The sequence below is a fragment of the Gorilla gorilla genome, chromosome 6 (genome assembly GCF_029281585.2).
Source record: "Gorilla gorilla gorilla isolate KB3781 chromosome 6, NHGRI_mGorGor1-v2.1_pri, whole genome shotgun sequence".
Lineage (NCBI taxonomy): Eukaryota > Metazoa > Chordata > Mammalia > Primates > Hominidae > Gorilla > Gorilla gorilla.
The window spans coordinates 24,298,575-24,322,975 of record NC_073230.2 but is presented as its reverse complement, the minus strand read 5'-3'; the positions used below and the strand labels follow the sequence as shown (position 1 = coordinate 24,322,975).

Sequence of the window (24,401 nt, the reverse complement as noted above, 5' to 3'; positions counted from 1 at the left end):
TAGTTTAAGAATAATGGTTACCTTCCTGGGGACTGTAGTGGGGTGGGGGGAGGAGGGAGGGATAGCATTAGGCGATATACCTAATGCTAAATGACGAGTTAATGGGTGCAGCACACCAGCATGGCACATGTATACATATGTAACTAACCTGCACATTGTGCACATGTACCCTAAAACTTAAAGTATAATAAAAAAAAGAATAATGGTTACCTTCTTAACATGGTCAACTCAGCCAAATCCAGCACTGCATCTAAAGTTAAAATACTAGAAGCACACCCCCTTTAACATCACGAGCAAGACAATCATCACTCCCATTCTTGCACAGTATATTTGTTAATATATTCCGAGCAATTAGACCCTTCCCCACAAAAAAAAGAAACAAAAAAAGAGTGAGAGAAGGGAGGGATGGAGGGATGGAGGGAGGAAGAGAGGAAGGGAGGGAGGGAGGGAGGGAGGGAGGAAGGAAGGAAGGAAGGAAGGAAGGAAGGAAGGAAGGAAGGAAGGAAGGAAGGAAGGAATTTATAAACAATGCCCTGGATTAAGGTTCAACAAACATTTTCTGTAAACATTTACTAAAGATAGTAAATATTTTAGGTTTTGCAGATCATACAGTCCCTGTCACAAGCACAGTTGACCCTTAAACAACATAGATTTGAATTGTGTGGGTTCACTTAGAGAAGGATTTTTTTTTAATAAATATATTCCTTCATATGGGCAAGTTCTGTATCCACAACCAAAAGTGGATCAAAAATACTGTGTTCACGGGATGCCAAACCTGCATATGTGGAGGACCAACTTTTCATATCTGTGGGTTACGCGGGGCCAGATATGGGACTTTGAGTGTGCACAGACTTTGGTATCCACTGTCCTGGACTGTACCGGACTTTGCTGTTGCAGTGCAAAAGTAGCCATAGACACTAGTAAGCAAATGCACATGGCTGCATGCCATCCGCCACATCTCTCTCTACTTAAGGACACTGAAATTGAATTTCATATAACTTTCACATGTCACAAAATATGATTCTTTTGGTTTTTTTTCCCCAACCGTTTAAAAATGTCAAAACCGTTCCTGTTTCCTGGGCTGTACAAAAAACAGGTATGCCAAATTTGATGACACACTGCCCTACGTTATTTTAACAGTAATTAAATAATTACTCTCAATTAATTAAACAGTATCTAACTATTAGATAAATTTAAACTTATCTAATGGCCTGTTTTTCTAATTTTTTGTGCAGTAAAGGTTTTATAGAAAAATTGTAAAGAATAATCAAATTATGAAAATGTTCAATTTTAAAACAGAATTTTTATTTCCTTCTCTCTCAAAAAAAAAGGACCCAATCTCTTTAGCTGTTAATCATATTCCTGTAAACAGAGTAACCCTTAGGAATTTCTATTTGAACAATGGCATGCACACAGTTCTTAAATTCATTCCATTTTCTTTCTTCCTTTTCTTTTTTTTTTTTTTTTTTGTGCTGAACTTCAGCCAAACATTAAATTACCTTGGGAAATAAAAGGTAAAAGAGAAAGAAGCACAAAGATGGTATTTGACCTTATTTTATGAGGACATTCAATCTTAATTTAGAGAAAAAGAATAGAGCTTTTTTAGTGTGAGAAGCATGAGAACTGGAAAGAAGCACAGAGTTTTTCAGACCAGCCTATTTCTCTAAGTTTGTTTTCCGGTAACTATGCTCTTGTTTCTATGCAGGTGAGGTTGTAGGTCAGGTGTGTGTGTGTGTCTATAAATCCACACCCATTTTTAACCAGAAACATCCAGAATACATTTCCAACAAGAGCACTGGCCAAGTCAGGTAAGCAAGCAAAGTTTCCAGATTACTTAATCAATGGTCAAGCTTTGCTATATTTAAATAATCACCTTTTGCTATTTAAAAGTGAAGCTTTCAGTAAAGGGTAGGAAAGTGAAATGAATTTTTATTTTTCTTCTTTTACTGAACTGGATTTCCTTTGCTGGTTTCATAGTTTTATCTCTATTTATATTAATGGTATTAGAATAAATTGACGTCAACCACAAAAACGACTCTTTAAAAAGTATTCTACAAGTAATAATAGCTCTTCTTCGTATTCTTTTAAGTCTTGTTTTATTTTAAAATATAGGAACTTATAATATCAGTTACTTATGTTAAGTTACTTTTGAAAAATAAAATACTAATGTCAGAAAATGCTAATTGACCAATGTTTATACAATCTAATTGCTAACATACGGTTATGTGCCTCCCAAATGCATTTTAAGCTGCTGTAGGCCTGTAACCATGCCATATTTGTCTGTGTTCCCCCGAGTAGCTTAACCTTGCAACTGATACTAAAGGACCCTCAGCAGTTTACACTATATTTTACCAAGGAAAGCATTATTTATTCAAAATCTACAGTGTACAAGTTGTACTGCTTTGTCACAGAATATATTTAATATCTATTTTATAATTTATCAATGTAAAACCAGAAAACCAAGATTTTTATTTTTTAATTAGAAAGTATTTGACAATAATACATAAAGACTTGAAATTTTAAAGAAAAAAATGGTTCCCAATTAACTCTAAGCTTCACAGCTTTAAAATAGCAAAAATGATGAGGTTATGCTTTTTCTTTTTTAAAATGCAGATTCCACCTGCTTGTCGCTGTACCTAACATAGAAAAATCTTTCTAAAGATTCCTCCAGATTGACTTTTCTTAACTCTTCTTTATATCCAAGATCCCTGGAAGAATTTTAATGACGTTTTGGACCCTATTCCCATGGAAAAGGAACAGAGGCAGATAAAATTTTGCACACAATTTCCAGGGGTTTTGAGCCTTCTGTAGCTCAGCCACAGGCCTTCTAGAAGCCTGCTGGATCCAGGTTAAGATCCTGTCCTAGGTGGTTGCTTCAGTTCCTCCACTGCAACTCCCAACCTGTCTAACTAAGGCTGCCTTCCCTGGGTTGGGCTTCGTGTTCCAGAGTCAACTGTCCCTGGCCTGTACTAAAATCCACCCTTTCTTTGTTTCAGTCTTTAAAGTACAAGATGACCGAGGCCTTAAGGTACAAGATGACATTCTGAAATGTTTTATGGTTTAATAAGTTATGAGAACTTAAACTGAAATTCTTATCAGGCACCGTGATAATTGTTTAACAGGGTTTTTATATGCCTGGAAAGAAAGGACAGGAAAGGAGGGGAGAGGAGGGGAAGGGAGGGGAGGGGAGGGGAGGGGAAAGGAGGGGAAAGAGGAGGGGAAAGGAGGGGAAAGGAGGGGAAAGGAGGGGAGAGGAAAGGAGTCCGGGCGATGTAGCTCACCCTTGTAATCCCAGCACTTTGGGAGGCCGAAGCAGGTGGATCATTTGAGGTCAGGAGTTTGAGATCAGCCTGGCCAACATGGTGAAACCCCATCTCTACTAAAAATACAAAAATTAGCCGGGCATGATGGTGGGCACCTGTAGTCCCAGGTACTTGGGAAGCTGAGGCAGGAGAATCGCTTGAACCTGGGAGGCGGAGGTTGCAGTGAGTGGAGATGGCCCCACTGCACTCCAGCCTAGGTGACAAGAGCAAAACTCTGTCAAAAAAAAAAAAAAGAAAGAAAGAAAGGAGAGAGAAAGAAAAGAAAGAAAGAGAGAGAGAAAGAGGAAGGAAGGAAGGAAAGAAGGAAGGAAGGAAGGAGAAAGAAGGAAGGGGAAGGAAGGAAGGGGAAGGGAAGGAGGGAGGGACAACTGGGGGTTAGGGAGGGAAATAAAGTAAGGTTAACCTGGAGTGGTAACTATTTTCAGTCCATAGAGGGGCTGTAATAGATATACCACTGGGAAGGGGAAAATAGTATAATGGGAGGAACGAGGAAATGTCAGGAGAAATCTAGAATCTGTAAACTTCTTTACCACCAAATTATTGTTCTCCTCTACGACTGCGGTTGCTATTTTACAATAACTAGGTGATTAAAATTGCCAAATGTTTTACCAATGCCAAAACATTGTGTCTTATATATCTTTTCATTTTCCACAATGCCTGCTAAAATAAAATGTAGCAACATCTTTGTTTGAACAGAATCAGTCACTAGCCATTTTGGCTAAGGAAATTTTACTATTTTGGTGATTAATTCAATACTAAATAATGTAAGCCAATAGGAAAGACATCTTAAAGGAACTTTAAATCAATGTGAAGGATGTCTGTATATTTATTTTATATTTTGAGGTAAAGTTTCAAAACTGCATGTGCCAACCATTTTCAAATGAGTTTTATACGCTAATGCTGTAACTAAACATCTCACAAGTATTAAAGACTTCCTGTAATATATTTATCAAGTGGTTTATGACCAGATCAGGCCCAACTTTGGACTTTAGTTTTTATCTTAACGTGCAAAGTATAAAAGACGCACATTGAGTTAAGAATCAGTTTGAATTCTAGCTAACCAGGAAAGAATGTAATCATGACACATCTATTCTTCTCTATACATATGTCTAATTTACAGTAATATGACAGTACTTGATTTTTATAAAGAGCTGTATGATAAACTGAAGGGCAAAAGTCTGAGTAATTGTTGGAAGGATGAGAAAGGTAAGAAACTATAAAGGAACTGAAGGACAAGAATCCTCCATATTCTATTTTTCCTCTGATTTCTATTTTAAGCAATATTTATTCATGTGTAATCTTATCTTAGTATAGAGTTAAAATATTTTGACCTATTAGATGAAGGAGAATCAAAAGGCAAAGAATATTTCTGCATGCTAAAAGTCACTTCATAGTTTACAAGACATTAAAAAACATGATCTTATTTGAGTTTCATCTTGTTGGTGTGAACACTACAGGGCTTCAGAAGCAGGCTTTGTGTGCCCTGATCCAGCTCTCTTTTAATTATACAGCACTATGCCCAGGAGGCTCAGAACATGACTTCTCACCAACTGAGCATGTATTGAGTTGATTAAGTATTTTAAAAATAAAATGTGAATGAAAGTTCTATGTGGTTGGTTATACCAAGTCAAACCAAAAAAGCTGAACAGTCTGTCATCACAGTATTGGTCCAACTCTTAGCAAATATCTTCTAATAATAGCTTGAAGTAACTCACTGGATTCTGAGAATTCCTTTCTGTCATCTAGCTTCTTCTGAGAGATTCTCTAGAAGACATGATGCTACACTCAGCTTTGGGTCTCTGCCTCTTACTCGTCACAGTTTCTTCCAACCTTGCCATTGCAATAAAAAAGGAAAAGAGGCCTCCTCAGACACTCTCAAGAGGTGCTGTAATCTCATTTTATTTTCTAAACTCAGTCATTTGGATTGTTTTTTAAAATATCTGGTGTCTTCACTCATAGTCTAATTATAAAGCAAATTCAACTAACTAAATGATTTTTGTTGTGTGTGACTTCAAAATGGATTTTTAAAAACAGAAGGAATCAGTTTATTTTAGGCAGTGAATCAAATCAACTAGCAAACAATAACATAAATTTGCATTATCTTTTGCCAAAATAATGGAGAATTGGCTCGCTGTCTATAACTTTGGTAACCAGAGTCCTAGAAAATAATGATTGATTGCTGCGTCACATTGGTGTCCTAATAGCAATTTAAGATTCCTCAAAATTTGCTCAAATTCCCAGTCCTCTATTTCCCAGTCCTCCAAAAAAAAAAAAATTGGAATGATTTTATATAAGCCTTCCCAGAAAATTATACTATATCCCAAACCCTGAGAATTCGGGGTAACTAAGTCTTTGCTATGTTGACTCTGGAAGACAGTGGTTTTAGACATAATCAAGGATTGCCATTGGCTACATGTTTAGAAACATTTCTTTTTGTACTTACTGTTTTACTTTGGCCCAAGAAACAAATATATATTCATCTGTAAAGAAACATTTTATTTAAAAAAATTCTCTTTTTTTTTTTTTTGAGACAGAGTCTTGCTCTGTCACCCAGGCTGGAGTGCAGTGGCACGATCTTGGCTCACTGCAAGCTCTGCCTCCCGGGTTCACGCCATTCTCCTGCCTCAGCCTCCCAAGTAGCTGGGACCACAGGTGCATGCCACCACGCCCGGCTAATTTTTTGTAGTTTTAGTAGAGACGGGGTTTCACCGTGTTAGCCAGGATGGTCTCGATCTCCTGACCTTGTGATCCGCCCACCTCGGCCTCCCAAAGTGCTGGGATTACAGGCGTGAGCCACCGCACCCGGCCAAGAAAATATTCTCAAAGTTAGTTTCTATATCTCTAAGTAACAGAAGTAGGAACAGAATTATTTGTCCCCATATAGCTATTCAAAATCAGCAGTATTACCACAAAGTACTTGACCATTTGTTTGCTCCATTCACATTACCACTGCAAATAGTAGTCAAGTGCCTTGTAGTAATACTGCTAGTTTTGAATAACCACGTGGGAACAAATAATTCTGTTCCTACCTCTGATATATATATATAATATATATAATTATGGCATATAAATTATATATTATATATACTATATATTATATATAATATATATCATAGTATACATTTGTGTTATATTACAATAAATTATATATAAATATATGCTATAATTATAAATATATATTATATAATTTCAAATTCTAAAACATTGACTTGCTTCCCAAGTACATTCATTTCTTAACAGATGTATTGAGTGCCAGCCAAGTGCTCATCAATGTTTACCTAAGCTAATTAACTCTACTTCAGTTTAACAAACACACAAACTATATATACAGAAAGTCAACATATTTTTGCAAAAGAAAGGAATGAAAAAGTTGAAATATTTTCCTAAACATAACTCTGTCTCTCTGTATAAGCATAATTGTTGTAAAACAATGAGCTCAGTAGCCTTAAAGTGACAAAGACTAAACTAGTTATTGCCCTTAAAGATTTTCCATGTCTGCATTAAGCAGCACTGTGATAACTATACATCAAGGCATCAACATTCTGTGTGCTCACTTCTAAATATTTATTTAAAACTCTTGTTGAATGCTTTGAAAAATATATTACATTTGTATGCCCTATTTTAAACAACTTAAAGGTTCTATTATTTCAATTGATAAGAAACTAGTTTAACACAGAAGATGACTGATATTAGCTGAGAACACCATTATTGACAATTGGTTTATATTTGGCAAAGTCTTTTACCATCTATTGCTACATGGGAGATAATGGAGAGAATGAGGCTCAGAATGAATGAAGATTAAAGGTAGGGGTGAGTGGAAGGAGTCTAGATACAGTATAAAGAGTAGCATATGGAGCCCCTTAGAGCACAGGGCAGCACTAGTTAAGTAGAGAAGGTAGTAAGGAGAAAAGGAAGATTAATTAGAAAAAGGTAGAAGAAGGTTCAGGCAGAAAAAAATACACACACATAGAGTGATCCAAAAAAATCCAATTTCCTTTGAATCAGAATTGCTGAGTACCTAGTCTAATGATCGGCGGATAGTAAATATTTAATAAATATATGTTAGATAAATGAATAAAATCTCAAAAGACAAGAAAATATAGCCAGAGATAGAGATAGGGCTAGAATTAGAGTAATGAGCAGAAGCCATGAAGTGCATTTAAACTGTGTAACAGCTTTGACCTATTGTGATTATAACAGAGTAAATAAAAAATCATTATAATGCAATATGGCTTTCCTACAGAGCTATGGACAATTTGTTGAGAATAGGGATTACATTGCTCTATGTTTGTATTCCCACTGCTTTGTGGAGTAAGTTATGCAGCAGATGTTCCTTTACTGTTTGTGGAACTAAATTGAGCAGGAGCAGAGAATAGAAATTTTCCCCACTGCTAATGCTCCATCATTGAATGATATTTGCAACAGAAGAGGGAAAATTAAGCAGAGGCCTCATCTCACTTGCTGTTTTAGAATAACTTTTACTTAATGCAAAATGTGGTGTATAGATATTGCATGTGTTCAACCAAAGTTGGAAAGAGAATCTTTCAGGATTATTACAGAGAGCAAGAGTTCCTGTTAAGATGTGGCATTAAACTAACAAGAGATGTTTTTCAACGTTAAGATTTTAAATCAGGCAAAAAAAAAAAAAAATGTTGCTGGTGAGTATATAAAATGATGCATCTACTTCAGAAAATAACCCGGCAGCTCCTCAAAAAGCTAAATATAGAGTGACCATTTGATCAGCAGTTCCGCTCCTAGGTATATACCCAAGATAGATGAAAATATATACCACTGAAAAACTTGTATATGTATGTTCATAGCGGCAGTATTCATAAAAGACAAAAAGTGGAAACAACCCAAATATCATTAACTGATGAACAGATAAATAAAATATGGTATATTCATACAATGGAATAATATATGACCATAAAAAATGAATTAAATAATAATACATGTCACTATAAGGATGAACCTTAAAAAGGTTATACTGAGTGAAAAAATCTAGTCACAAAAGCCTACATATTGTATGATTCCATTTATATGAAATGTCCAGCATAAGCAAATCTATAGAGACAGAAAGTAGATTAGGGGTTTCTTAGGGCTGTGGCATTTGAAGAAAATGGGGAGCAGGTGATAGCTAAACAGTATAGGGTTTCTTTTTGAGGAGATGAAAATATTCTAAAATTGATGTGATGATGGTTGCACAACTTTGTGGATATACTGAAAAAAGCACACATTTTCTTTTTTTCTTTTTCTTTTTTTTTTTTTTTTTTTTTGAGATGGAGTCTCGCTCTGTTACCCAGGCTGGAGTGCAGTGGCACAATCTTGGCTCACTGCAACATCCACCCCCAGGTTCAAGCGATTCTCCTGCCTCAGCCTCCCGAGTAGCTGGGACTACAGGCACATGCCACCACACCCAGCTAATTTTTGTATTTTTAGTAGACACGGGGTTACACCGTACTGACCAGGCTAGTCTTGAACTCCCGACCTCAAATGATCCACCCGCCTTGGTCTCGCAAAGTGCTAGGATTACAGTCATGAGCCACCACGCCTGGCCAAAAGTATACGTTTTCAATAGGTGAGTTGTATTGGCGTATGAATTTTATTTCAATAAAGCTGTCGCCAGAAAACAAACACGAAAAACAAGCAAAAATCATGGAATAATATTTATCAAATTATTATCACATTTACCATGATATTAAAGCCAGAAACTGTGGTCTGACAACATTTGAAACGTACAAGAAAATCTGGGCCTAAACTGACTTCCAAATATTGTTAATTTTCACATTAATTCAATCTCTCTCATTCGTAGACTGAGACACTTCCTGAAAATACTCAGTAATGTTTTTGGAGGTTCTGCACATTCTTCTCCTTGATGATCTTATTCTTTAATTGCTAATACACATTCCCAACTACTCATACCATTTCTTTAAGGCTAATGGGTTCTCTCTATATTCATTGCTTTCTGTTTTTTCTCTCCATTCTTTTAGTTGTTTCCAAAACACATGTGTTTTATTATGTCTCTTGGCCATGTAATTCCCACACAAGAATTTTTTCCATGTCAGAATTCAAAGCAAAACTTGGAATTCCCTTATTTCACAACGTATACTGACTTAGAAGAGGTCAACATCTCTTGGGACCCAAAATAGGAGGGCATTGTAGAGTACAGCCCAGAGGATTCCTAATAATATTACAAAGTATGCAAAGATGAACTGTTACTTTCCAAGCGTTCCTAAAGCCACAGCTTTTACATTATCCAAAGATGTCCTTTCAATCAGCTCTAATCACAACAACATGTATTAAGCACTTACTGGGTTCAAGGCCATGGGCCTTGAGGTTTGCAATGCAGTAGCAAAACCTCAGTACTGCAATCTAAAGGGAAATCACCTCCATATCTTGTGAAAATTGTGTGTCCTCTGCACCATACGTCAGCCAACAGCTTGATGGCTTAGTTAAATATCTGTAGGTAGATATCCGATTATTAGATACCCATTTCAGAGCTCTTCTCTAGTTCTGGGTTACTGCATTGATTTCTCTCTTCTGTTTCAGGATGGGGAGATGACATCACTTGGGTACAAACTTATGAAGAAGGTCTCTTTTATGCTCAAAAAAGGTAACATGCCTCTCAGCTCATTTTTTTCCTTTTATTTGTAGTAGACTCATAATAATTATACATATTTATGGAATACAGAGTGATATGCTGATACATGTACACAATGTGTAGTGATCAAATCAGTGTAATTAGCATATGCGTCACCTCAAACATATCATTTCTTTCTGGTGGGAACACTCAAAATCCTCTCTACTAGCTTTTTAAATATATACAATAAACTATTGTTAACTGTATGTACCCTATAGTGCTGTAGAATACTACTCGAACTTATTCCTCCTATCTAGCTATATTTTTGCATCTATTAATCAACCTCTCCTTATCCTTCCATCTCTGAACCCTTCCCAGCTTCTAATAACCAGAGTTCTACTCTCTACTTCTATTAGTACAACTTTTTTTTAAGCTACTCTATATGAGTCAGAATTTGTGGTATTTATCTTTCTATATCTGACTTATTTCACTTAACACATCCTCCAGGCTCATTCATGCTGCTGTGAATGAGAGCATTTCATTATTTTTATGGCTGGGTAATAGTCCACTGTGAATATATAACACTTTTTCTTTATCCATCCATCCATTGATGGACATTTAGGTTGATTCTACATCTTGGCTATTGTGAATAGTGATTCCATAAATATGGAGATGCAAATATCTCTTTGATATACTGATTTTTTAAATAAATACTCAGTAGTAGGAAAGCTGGATCATATGGTAGTTATATTTTTAGTTTTTTGAGAATCCTCTATATGTTTGCATAATGGCTGTACTAATTTACATTCCTACCAACAGTGTATAAGAATTCCCTCTTCTCTGCATCCTCACCAGCATTTGTTATTTTTTGTCTTTTTGATAATATCAGTTCTAACTGTGGTGGGATAATATCTCATTGTGGTTTTGATCTGCCTTTCCCCGATGATTAGAGATGTTGAGAATTTCTTCATATCCTTGGCCATTTGTGTGTCTTCTTTTGAGAAATGTCTATTCAGATCTTTTGCCCATTTTAAAATCAAATCATTTGGGGTTTTTTGTTGTTGAGTTGTTTGAGTTCCTTGTATATTCTAGATATAGGCCCATGTCGAATGAATAGTTTGCAAATAATTTCTCCTATTCTACAGGTTGTCCCCTTATGCTTTTGTTTCCTTTGCTGTTCAGATGCTTCTCAGGTGACATAGTCCCATTTGTCTATTTTTGTTTTTGTTGCCTGAGCTTTTGAAATCTTACCCATACATTTTTTTGCAGGGAACAATGTCCTGAAGGGCTTCCTTATATTTTCTTCTAGGAGTGTTATAGTTTGGGGTCTTACATTCAAGTCTTTAGTCCATTTTGAATTGATTTTTGCATATGGTGAGAGTTAGGAGTCTAGTTTCATTCTTCTACATATGGATATCCAGGTTTTCCAGCACCATTTATTGAAGAGGGTGTCCTTTCCCCAATGCATGTTCTTGCCACCTTTGTCAAAAATCAGCTGACTTTAAATACGTGGATTTATTTCTGGGTTCTCTATTCTATTCCATAGGTCTAAGTGTCTGTTTTTATACAAATACCGTGCTGCTTTGTTTACTATAGCTTTGCAGTATATTTTGAAGTCAAGTAGTATGATGCCTGCAGTTTTGTTCTTTTCACTCAGTATTGCTTTGAACTATTTGGAGTCTGTTGTGGTTCTATACAAATTTTAAGATTTTTTTCTTTCTGTTTCTGTGAAAAATATCATTGGTATTTTGATAGAGATTGCATTGAATCTGTAGATTGTTTTTGGTGGTATGGTCATTTTAGCAAAATCATTCTTCCAATCCATGGCATGGGATGTCTTTCCATTTTTTGGTGTTCTCTTCAATTTCTTTCATCAATGTTTTATAGTTTTTATTGTAGGGATCTTTCACCTCCTTGGTTAATATATTCCTAGGTTTGTGTGTGTGTGTGTGTGTGTGTGTGTGTGTGTGGTTTTTTTTGTTTGTTGTTTTCTTGAGATGGAGTCTCGCTCTGTCGCCAGGCTGGAGTACAGTTGCGCAATCTCAGCTCGCTGCAACCTCCGCCTCCTAGGTTCCAGTGATTCACCTGCCTCAGCCTCCTGAGTAGCTGGGATTACAGGCACACGCCACCATGCCCAGCTAATTTTTTATTATTAGTAGAAACACGGTTTCACCATGTTGGCCAGGCTGGTCTCGAACTCTTGATCTCAGGTGATCTGCCCACCTCAACCTCCCAAAATGCTGGGATTATAGGCGTTAGCCACCACGCCTGGCCTTTTTGTGGTTATTGTAAATAGCGTTGCTTTCTTGTTTCTTTTTTTCAGCTAGTTTGTTATTGTTGTATAGAAATGCTACCGGGTTTGCTGTTGATTTTGTATCCTCCACTCTCCGTTAATTTTAACAGATCATATAGATACCTCATTGATGAATCAAAAAAAAAGCATTTTAGTTTTCAAAAGGATGCCACAAGTATTTGCTCTGCTATTGTATGCCAAAGGGGCTAATAGTTGCTATTAGAATGCATTTTATAAACAAAAGCTCTAAATACCTCTGTATTAATGTCTTCATTACTCAATCAACCTTTTGAGTATGTTGTATAAACAAAGCAGTATTACTTATTAGGCATTATACAAGCTTAGACAGAAAACTGGTTTAGGGCAGCAGTTCTAAGGCCTGCCTGTTTGAATATCAGAGCAATTTGAGTAGCTTTTTTAAAAATCCAAATTTGTAATTAATCAGTCAAGTATTCCTTGAATGTCCACTGCTATGTGCCAGACACTGTTCTAGGCTCAATAACCAAGTATGATACCATTTTTATTCTTAAAGACCTACTAAGTCTTTGGGAATGAAGCTGAGAAACATTATTAAAAGCTCCCCAAGAATGAATGAAATATCTAAAGAACATTCTATTGCAATACTCTTTAAAGATAAATTAAGATTCCAAATTAACTATTGTTTCAATATTGGACAAGTATTAGAAAAGAAAGAAGTCTACAGAAGAATCTCACTTCCAAATATCGGTGTAACAAACAAACAACATATTAGTAAGGAGCACCAGCAGAACATTTAAAAATATACCCTGATAAATTGAGATTTAGTCTGGGAATGCCAGAGTGGTTTAGGATTAAGAAATGTACTAATTAAAATAATTTAATATTTATAAGGAGACAATTCATACAAGTATGTCTCATCTCCATCAATTCTGAAAATGCATTATAGAATAAAACATCTATATTTGAATTTTTAAGACTTTGTATTTGACAATATTAATTTCTTTAAATTAATCCCAACAATAGCATTCCAACAGTAGCAACAACAACAAAAAACCAACATTATGCTTACTGGGAAAACAAATAGAAGTGTCCCATTAAAGTGTGGATAAGACAAGTATATCTACAATCACAACAATTACTACCATTTTTCTGAAGTACTAACTAAAGCAATTATAGAAGGAAAAAGTAGAAAATGTAGAAAGGAAAAGTTAAAAGTATCTTTATTTGCAAATGATAATTTATATACGTGAAAAACTAAAAAAATTTAAATATTCAGAATAACAAAAATTCTGTTGAATTAGATGAGAATAAATTGATATTTAAAAATTGACTGCATTTATATATAGAAAAACACATCCAAAAAAACTTGCTAAATACCTCATTTACAATGACAAAAAAGAAAATGCCCCAGAATAAACTTGACAGAAGATATGCAAAATCTATATGAACCTAAAAACACTGAAAAGAAAAAAGAAATTTCCAAACCAATGGCAGTGCATATTATATTCTTGGATAGAAAGACTTAACATCATAAAAATGCCATTTCTCTCTATACTTAAAAAACTTTTTAAGATGATCACAATAAATTGTGATAAGATTTTTTAAAAAGCCAATTCTAAAATTGAAATGAAAAAATAATAGACATGAGTAGTTAGGATAGTTAGGAACATTCTGAAAAGAGAGCAATAGGGATTAGGCCTTAATCATTATTAAACATTTTACAAAGCAATAATAAACAGTACATTACTTGTAAATAAATAAAAGTATAGAAATAAAACTTTGAATGTAAATGGATTTGGACCTCCAATCAAAAGACATAGAGTGACTCAATGGATTAAAAAACAGGTTCCCCCTGCCCCTGCAAAAAAACAAAAACAAAAACAAACAAAAAAAAAAAACTCACAAGACCCAACTATAGGCTCAAGCGATCCTCCTGCCTCAGCCTTTCAAGTGGCTAGGACTACAAATGTGTGCCACCACATGGGCCAATTTTTGTACTTTTCGTAGAGACAGGGTTTCATCATGTTGCCCAGGCTAGTCTCAAACTCCTAAGCTCAAGCAATCCTCCTACCTTGGCCTCCCAAAGTGCTGGGATTACAGGCATGAGCCACCATGCCAGGCCTCACTTTACCTTGAAGGATGTTTATTAACTGCAATTGAAAGGATCAAAAAATATATCCTATATAAATGGAAACAAAACAAAACAAAAAAAAGTAGCTACACTTATATCAGATAAAACAGACTTTAAATCAAAAAATGTAAACAGAAACAAAGAAGGTCATTATATAATAACACAGAGATTAATTTACCAAGAAGGTATAACAATTATAAATATATGTTCATCCAACATCACAGTACCTAAATACATAAAGCAGATATTAATAGATCTGAAAAGAGGAATAGATTACAACACAATAATAGTAAGGGACTTCAATACCCCACTTTCAACAACGAACGGATCATCCAAAAAGTCAATAAGGAAACATTGGACTTGAACTACACTTTAGACCAAATGGACCTAACAAACATATACAGAGCATTTAATCAAACAGCAAGAGAAGATACGTTCTCACAGCGTAGGAATTATTTTTTAGAACAGATCACATGATACACGAAACAAGTCTAACAAATTTAAGAAGACTGAAATTATATCAAGTATCTTTTCTGACCATCAACAGATGATAAAATATGGTATATGTACACAATAAAACACTATTCAGCCATTGAAATGAAGGAAATCCTGAATAGCTATCCAGAGAGCCTATCTCCTTTGATGCTCACAATCCACTTAAAATTAAAGCGGTATTTAAAAATCATTCTATATAGCCAGACATTAGTCTGGGCAATGATTTTTTTTCATATGACCTCAAAAACATGAGAAACAAAAGCAAAAATAGACAAGTGAGATTACATCAAACTAAAAGCTTCTGTACAGCAAAGGAGACAATAACAGAGTGAAGAAATAACCAACAGAATAGAAGACAATATATGAAAGCCGTACATCTGAAAAGAGGCAAATATCCAAGAAACTCAATAACAAAACAAAAATGGAATTTGTGTTTTAAAAATGGACAAAAGACCTAAATAGACATTTCTTAAAAGAAGACATACAGGCCGGGCGCCGTGGCTCATACCTGTAATCCCAGCACTTTGGGAGGCCAAGGTGGGCAGATCGCCTGAGATCGGGAGTTCGAGACTAGCCTGACCAACATGGAGAAACCCCATCTCTACTAAAAATACAAAATTAGCCAGGCGTAGTGGTGCATGCCTTTAATCCCAGCTACTCGGGAGTCTGAGGCAGGAGAATCACTTGAACCTGGGAGGCGGAGGTTGTGGTGAGCCGAGATCGCACCATTGCACTCCAGCCTGGGCAACAAGAGCGAAACTCCATCTCAAAAAAAGAAGACATACAAAGGGCCAACAGGTAGATGAAAACAATACTTAACATCACTAATCATCAGGGAAATGCAAATTAATACCACAATGAAATACCACCTCACTCCTTTTAGAAAGGCTATTATCAAAAAGATGAATAATAGCAAGTGTTGGCAAGAATGTGGAGAAAAGAGAACCCTTTTACACTGTTGGTGGGAACGTAAATTAGTACAGCCATTATGGAAAGCATAATGTATGGAGATTACTCAAAAAAATTAAAAATAGAACTACCATACGATCCAGCAATTCCCTGCTGGGCATGTATCAAAAAGATAAAATCGGTATGTCTAAGAGATATCTGCACTCCCATGTTCACGGTCATTTGCAACAACATAGAAGAACCTGGAGAACATTATGGTGAGTGAAACAAGCCAGATACAGAAAGACAAATGTCACGTAATCTCACATGTGTAATCTAAAAAAGTCAAACTCACAGAAACAAAGGAAAATGGTGGTTACTAGAGTCTGGGGGTGAGGATGGGGAGTTCTTGCTCAAAGGACACACATTTCAGTTAAGTGAAATAAATTGAAGAGATCTGTTGTACATTGTGGGAATAATAGTTAATAACAATATATTTTATACGTGAAAATTGCTGACAGTAAATTTTAAATATTCTCACCACAAAAAATAAGTATGTGAGATGATGAATATGTTAAATAGCTTGATTTAGCCACTGCATAACATATACATATATCAAAACAGCATACTGTACACCATAAATATATACAACTTTTACTTGTCAAATAAATAAATAGATTATTGATAGGTAGTTGACAAACTCCATAGATAGATAGATAGATACTACAGGAATTTTTTAATACAGGAAGTGGTATTTTAAATCAGGAATAGGGGAGACAGATTATGTAATAATTAGCGTCAGAAGTTGATAGCCATCTGGGAAAAACAAATAAATTTCTATCCACATCTCACATTTATGCAAAAGTAAATTAGAAAGATATAATTATGAAAATTAAATCATTAAGGTGCTAGAAGATACCACTGCAAAATTTTATTTCTTTAAATGCTTGGAATAGGGGAGAGCCAAGATTATAGTGAGGCAAGAAAGATACCTGGGGTACAAAAATAAAGCCTCTAATTTTAGTCCTTTAGATGCTCCCCTGGCCTCATGCTAGTGCTATCTGCTAGGCTTGAGCATAGCCAAACAAAGAAAAGGAGAAGATAAAAGAAGAAGTCTAAAAAGAAATTACTAATATTTTCAATTACATGGAATTTTCTGGATAACCAAAAACTTACAAAGGAAAAATATTCTTTTAAATGGAAAACTGCAGCACATATTAGAAGGGTGACTTTCTCTAATATACAACGTATTCCTATATATTAACAAGAAAAAGGTCAACAAGTCAACAGAAAAAAATAAGCAAAGAATATGAAAGTTCACAGAATAGAAAAATAAGTAACTCAAACATATAAGATTGACTATTTTTTATAAGAAAGACAAACCACATTCATTTCCCTCTTTTCACCTGTTGGATAAAAAAAATTTAAACTAATAACCAGCTTTAGTGAGAATAGCAAAAACAATTACTGCTCACACTACCAGAGAGAATATGAATTGGTACAGCTTCTATAGAGAGTATATATCAGAATTATAAATGCACACACTCTGACTCAGAAATTCTACTTCTGGAAATGTATTCACAAACATACCCACCTATGTGCAAAATCATTTTTTAAAACAACAGCATGGTCTCTCATTTCAGGAACCTGGCATCTTCAGGGACAGTTACCTGCTTTTTAAAGGAGGTGAATTATAGTTTAATGTACTACAGGTCCTATACTATGGATGGGAACTATTACAGCTTATAATGTCAAAAACTTTTCTTAGACCAAAGGTATCTTCCACAAAGGTAACAGACTGGATTGACCCATCATTCAATGATTTTCTAGAGTATAGAGACATCTCTACTATTACTGCCACATCATTAGGTTTGAATAACTCAAGTCATAGAGAAAAAAATGAGCCTTCTACATTAGAAAGTAAGATATTTCCAGCTAGAAAAATAGGAAATCTGTCTTCCTTAGAACAGATTTATGGTTTAGAAAATTCAAAAGACTATCTGTCTGAAAATGAACCATGGGTAGATAAATATAAACCAGAAAGTTAGCATGAACTTGGCTGTGCATGAAAAGAAAATTGAAGAAGTTGAAACCTGGTAAAAAGCTCAAGTCTTAGAAAGGCAACCAAAACAGGATGGATCTATTTTATTAATAACAGGTCCTCCTGGATGTGGAAAGAGAATGACCAAAAAAATGCTATCAAAGGAGAATGGTATTCAAGTACAAGAGTGGATTAATCCAGTTTTACCAGATTTCCAAAAAGATGATTTCAAGGGAATGTTTCATACTGAATCAAGCTTCCATATGTTTCCCTATCAGTCTCAGATAGCAGTTTGCAAAGAGTTTCTACTAACAGCAACAAAGTATAACAAGTTACAAATGCTTGGAGATCATCTGAGAACTGATAAGAAGATAATTCTGGTTGAAGATTTACCTAACCAGTTTATCGGGATTCTCATACTTTACATGAAGTTCTAAGGAAGTATGTGAAGATTGGTCGATATCCTTTTATATTTATAATCTCTGACAGTCTCAGTGAAAATAATCAAAGTTTCTTGTTCGCCAAAGAAATTCGGGAAGAGCATTCTACCTCAAATATTAGTTTCAACCCTGTGGCACCAACGATTACGATGAAATTTCTTTTTTATTATACTTTTTTAGGGTACATGTGCACATTGTGCAGGTTAGTTACATATGCACACATGTATACGATGAAATTTCTTAATCACATAGTGACTATAGAGGCTAACAAGAATGGAGGAAAAATCACTGTCCCTGACAAAACTTCTCCAGAGGTGCTCTGTCAAGGATGTTCTGGTGATATGAGAAGTGCAATAAACAGCCTCCAGATTTCTTCCTCAAAAGGAGAAGACAACTTATGACCAAGGAAAAAAAGAATGTCTTTAAAATCAAATGCTATGCTGTCAAAATCAAAACGAAGAAAAAAACTGATAGGGTTTTTGAAAGTCAAGAGGTCCAAGCTATTAGTGGCAAAGACGTTTCTCTGTTTCTCTCCCGAGCTTTGGGGAAAATTTTATACAGTAAAAGAGCATCTTTAACAGAATTAGACTCAGTTGCCCTCTCATTTATCAGAATATGAACAGGATACATACTTGTTGAACCTGAGGAGGTAGTAGAAACGTCACACATGCCAGGAGACTAATTTAATTTATATCTTCACCAAAACTACATAGATTTCTTCATGGAAATTGATGATATTGTGAGAGCCAGTGAATTTCTAAGTTTTGCAGATATCCTCAGTGGTGACTGGAATACACGCTGTTTACTCAGGAAATATAGGACATCTATAGCTACGAGAGGTGTGATACATTCCAACAAAGCCGGAGGATATGCTCATTGCCAAGGAGAAGGATCAAGTTTTTGACCCTTGCACACACCGCAGTGGTTTCTAATAAATAAAAAGTATGGGGAAAATTTCCTGGCAGCAAAAGCACTTTTTCCTGACTTCTGCCTACCAGCTTTATGCCTCCAAACTCAGCTACTGCCATACCTTGCTCTACTAACCATTCCAATGAGAAATCAAGCTCAGATTTCTCTTATCCAAGATATTGGAAGGCTCCCTCTGAAGCAACACTTTGGAAGACTGAAAATGGAAGCCCTGACTGACAGGGAACATGGAATGATCGACCCTGACAGTGGAGATGAAGCCCAGCTTAACGGAGGACATTCTGCAGAGGAATCTCTGGGTGAACCTGCACAGGACACAGAGCTGGAAACCTGGTCTCTTCCTCTGAGTCAGAATAGTGCCGGTGAACTGCCTGCCAGCCAGCCTCAGCTCTTTTCAGCCCAAGGAGACGTGGAAGAAAACATAATAATAGAAGACTATGAGAGTGATGGGACATAGAAGCCAGCCTGCTAATCAGATTGCTACTTCACAGATTCATTTTTGTTTCATTCAGTGGTACTTCAGCAGAGTTAATATACTTCTCTGATGAATTACACAACAGTTTGTTAATTCTCCGTTCCTGTAGTCTTTCACCACGAGAAACTAACTCTTCTGTCACCTTGAAGTAAATAGAAGATCAAGCTTTCAAATAATCTCTGAATGTTTTTCTGTAGGATTTATTAAATCTATGAGTGGTTTAAGGAGAGGTCAGTGTGTATAAAGTGTGTTTGAACATTATGCCAAATATCAAAATGTGAAGGACTAATTCAGAATGCAAAAACTTTATGGGGGGCTGTAAATATGAACTATACAAGAGTTTAGGATGCAATTATGGGTGTAAAGAAACTGTGTGCCTTAAAAAAACAGCATATTTAGCAAATAAGTGTACAAATGTAAATGTTTAGGAACAATCTAAACACAAGAGATTAGAAACAATTTAAATATCCATCTTTGGAGAGACTAATAAGATAAATATATTCATATAATAGAATATAATATAAAAGAACAGTGGCATATCTAAGATTTATATTTTAAAAGCAAAATGTAGATACTTGTGTGCTAGTATTTTTGTTTTCTAAAAAGAAATACATACACATAAATGTGAACATGCATCTGAGTATATACAATATATAAACATACTCATATAGATTTTCAGTTACATGACCTGAAAACCTCTGGGAGAAAATATAAGAAAAAGTAATACAGCATAGTTAGAGAAGTTAGCAGTAGGAGGAAGAATTTTTATCTTTTTAACTTTTTATGGTTAAAATCAAAATGACCCCCCAAAAATGTATTAAATAGGGAACTCCCACTCAGGTTGTTTGTATATTCTGCAACGTGCAAGAACGAAAGGATGTGAAAATAGCCAAATATTAACAGCTTTTTTGTAAAAACTTTTTTAAAAACTAAATTTAAAAGTCTTTGACTTTCCTGAAATCTTATACTAAGTGTTCACTGGAAACGAATACATTGTTCATAATAACCCTTTATCTCTGGATACAGAATTGATTTTCTCTAACTGCACTATAGAGTACATAAGAATTACCTAATAAGCTTGTTAAGCTACAGATTCCTGAAACCACCCCTAACCCCAGAGATTCTGATTGAGTGGGTCTGGGATGAAGCCTTTGGTTTTTTGTTTGTTTGTCTGTTTGAGACAGAGTCTCGCTCTGTCACCCAGGCTGGAGTGCAGTGGCGCCATCGCGGTTCACTGCAACCTCGCCTCCTGGGTTCAAGCGATTCTCATGTCTCAGCCTCCAGAGCAGCGGGGACTACAGGCTCACACCACTGTGCCCAGCTAATTTTGGAATGGAGGCTTTCCTAATTTGGGAACGGAGCCTATGAATTTAAATTCCTAATAAGCTACCTAGTGATACTGATACTATCAGTTCTGAGGCCACAAATAGAGTAACACTGCTATTGACTATAGTGCTATGATTTGTAAATCTGAGATTACTACTGTAAGCCTTATTGAAGCTAATAAAATTTTAAATCTAACTCTACTGTATGTTTTGACCCAAAGTTAATCATTTGACTTAATTCCATACTTTCTTTGTTTAGTAAGAAGCCATTAATGGTTATTCATCACCTGGAGGATTGTCAATACTCCCAAGGTAATTTTAGCCCCTGATATCTTATTATAATATATAATATTTCCAATATAAAATAGGAAAAGTGACCTGGTAATAATAGCTAAGAAGGTGCTCAGCAAATCCCATTAAAAAAAATAGACAACTGACAGAGTATCATCATTTTACTAAGGTGCTTAAAGACCACAATGATTGTTACCAATCTAATGAATATTTCTATTATATTCCCTTGGGAATTAGATATTCCTCTTCTTCCCATGAAAAGAAAGGGGTGAGCTGAGAAGGTGTAGAAACACTGAAAAAAAGTTGTTGTCTTAACCAATGAGTCAATGAGTTACATAAAATTCTAAAACTAGTGCCTTCACTGTGATTATCCTTTGATGTCTCCTTGAACAGACTGTCCCTCATTGCTTTCCAATGAGGCACAAAGTGGCAATAGGCCAATGAACTATTAATATTTACACCTGAGTTGTATATGCAAACAAATGCTAAATATTAGCTTTATTTTGCTATGTTACATTAAAGGTCTCTTGATCCTTAAAACTAACTGGCAATTTTGTTTTCCCCTATAGCACTAAAGAAAGTATTTGCCCAAAATGAAGAAATACAAGAAATGGCTCAGAATAAGTTCATCATGCTAAACCTTATGGTACATAAACTTTATGATGTTTTCTTAATACTATAATTTCATGGAAAATTTGAATCCCTTTTTTCCTATTTTTTTTTTTTAGACGGAGTCTCACTCTGTCACCCAGGCTGGAGTGCAGTGGCGTAATCTGGGCTCACAGCAACCTCAGCCTCCCTGGTTCAAGCAATTCTCCTGTCTCAGCCTCCCAAGTAGCTGGGACTACAGGCACCTGCCACCATGCCCAGCTAATTTTTGTATTTTTAGTAGAGACGGGGTTTCACCTTGTTGGTTAGGCTGGTCTCAAACTCCTGACCTCAGGTGATCCACCCGCCTCAGCCTCCCAAAGTGCTGGGATTACAGGCATGAGCCACCATGCCCAGCCTCCTTTTTTTCTATTTTTAAAGCACAAAGAGCTAAATGTTGGTTAATACAGAAAGTTATATGGAATTATAAAAGGCCAAAAGAGAATTTACTGACAGTCACACAAAATCATCTTGAAACTATCAAAAACAAATGAATCCAATAACATTCTTTTTTTTTTCTTCTCCTGCTAGCATGAAACCACTGATAAGAATTTATCACCTGATGGGCAATATGTGCCTAGAATCATGTTTGTAGGTATGTATGTGATCTCATTTCATCAGATCTACAAAATTAGTAGAAATCAGCATTCTTGCTTTTATTTTTAAATGCTAGTTCAAGTACTATTCTTTTGAAAGAGAAGTCATTTCTAATCCAATAATATCAGCTCTTGTTAGTTCTACAATCAAAATCCACTGTATCTGTAATTTGAAAATTTTAAATATTTTTTCAAAGCATGTATGCTATTAAATCTATATCCCAATGTACTTTCAACACAGTGGCCCAGACTAGATTGACAGAGACCTATGACACACTAAAAGGAGAATTCAGGTTAATTCATGAACTCACATGTATGAAAACTAATTTTGCTTATAAATTGGCTTGACATTTGTTTTAGATTAAGAAACAAAAATGATTTTAAGAACATTTTATGGATGTAGCCAGAGGCCATTATCCTAAGCAAATTAACACAGAAACAGAAAACCAAATAGTGAATGTTCACACATATGAATATGAGCTAAACACTGGTTACACATGGACATAAAGAGAGGAAAAATAGACAATAGGAACTCCAAAACGGGGGAAGGAGCGAGGGAGCCAAAGGATGAAAAAGTAACTGTTGTGTACTATGTTCACTATTAGGGTGTTGGGTTCAGCTGAAGCCCAAACTTCAGCATCACACAATATATCTGTGTAACAAACTTGTACACATAACCCCCAAATATCAAACAATAATAAAATTTTTACAAGAGTAAAGAAAAGAACATGCTAAATTATACTTTCGTGACTTGGTTTTTTTCTTGACAGACCCTTCTTTAACAGTTAGAGCTGATATAGCTGGAAGATACTCTAACAGACTGTACACATATGAGCCTCGGGATGTACCCCTATGTAAGTATTCACAAATGATCTCAAACAGTGGTCATAGCTGACCCCTGACTATTTGTTAAGGGCTAGTGATGCCCTACATCAGTGCTTCTACACACCAGTCACTGAGGCTAGTGGTGGTGTTTAAATGCCAACTTCTAGCTCCCACCAAAATCAGAATTTTGGGGGTACCTCAGAATCTATTTTAACAGGGATGTCTAAGGGATTTTAGGATTACTAAATTCTGAGCTCACTAAAAAGAATATAGTACACATTAAAATGACACAAACTTGAGACAGTCCATTCTCCTAGTATCAAAGATCTCATGTGATTTCATCAAATGATAGTAAAATCATTTCGTCTTTCTTTAATGCCTATAAGCAAGGAGGTACAGTCTTACCTAGGACTTTAATCCTTTTTTTTTTCTTTTGTAGAGACAGGGTCTTGGTATGTGGCCCAGGCTGGTCTCAAACTCCTGGCCTCAAGTGATCCTCCCACCTCAGCCTCCCAAAATGCTGGGATTACAAGCATGACCTACCATGCCTGGCCAACTCTATTTTTTACAACATTCATTATCAACTATATTTAATAAGACAACTGTGCCTGTAAGATCTAGCAATACTAATACAAAGTGATCCATTTAAAAAAAAGAGGGACTCCTCAAAACCCCTCTGATGAAATTGTTCAACATAAAGTTGACCAACCAGCTCTCAATGGTCTAATCCCTAAATTTACATGTACACTTTTAGCATATTCTTTAATGTCACAGACAAATTCCCATGTTCAAAGCTATTAATTTAAATGGGCCAATTTCAGGTTCTAGAGTTAGTAGATCATAGCATTTGTACTTTCATTTATTAATAGCATAATATATATTAACTCTTATTTCAGTGATAGAAAACATGAAGAAAGCATTAAGACTTATTCAATCAGAGCTATGAGAGATGATGGAAAAAAGCCTTCACTTCAAAGAAGTCAAATTTCATGAAGAAAACCTCTGGCACATTGACAAATACTAAATGTGCAAGTATATAGATTTTGTAATATTACTATTTAGTTTTTTTAATGTGTTTGCAATGGTCTTATTAAAATAAATGTTTTTTAAATCTGAGACTGACAATATAGTTTTATTTCTGCCT

General features: G+C 35.4%; 1 protein-coding gene and 1 pseudogene across 1 annotated transcript; both read left to right on the top strand.

Annotated features, from left to right (window-relative positions):
• Positions 1-1,768: 1,768 nt before the first annotated feature.
• AGR3 (anterior gradient 3, protein disulphide isomerase family member) lies at positions 1,769-24,373 on the top strand. Its single transcript, XM_004045135.3, has 8 exons — positions 1,769-1,808; positions 5,070-5,205; positions 9,873-9,936; positions 21,157-21,209; positions 21,758-21,834; positions 22,368-22,431; positions 23,203-23,286; positions 24,154-24,373. The coding sequence occupies exons 2-8, from the start codon at positions 5,097-5,099 to the stop codon at positions 24,201-24,203; spliced, it is 501 nt and encodes a 166-aa protein (XP_004045183.1). The 5' UTR covers positions 1,769-1,808; positions 5,070-5,096; the 3' UTR covers positions 24,204-24,373.
• On the top strand, positions 17,438-19,554 carry LOC101137468 (cell cycle checkpoint protein RAD17-like; annotated as a pseudogene).
• Positions 24,374-24,401: the final 28 nt, after the last annotated feature.

What these genes read in the sequence shown, in the direction of transcription:
- AGR3 (XM_004045135.3), top strand. Translation starts at nt 5,097, where the DNA reads ATGATGCTACACTCAGCTTTGGGTCTCTGCCTCTTACTCGTCACAGTT. An exon ending in GGATTGTCAATACTCCCAAG is followed by an intron (nt 21,210 to 21,757) that starts GTAATTTTAGCC and finishes TTTCCCCTATAG; the next exon opens with CACTAAAGAAAGTATTTGCC. An exon ending in GCCTAGAATCATGTTTGTAG is followed by an intron (nt 22,432 to 23,202) that starts GTATGTATGTGA and finishes TTTTCTTGACAG; the next exon opens with ACCCTTCTTTAACAGTTAGA.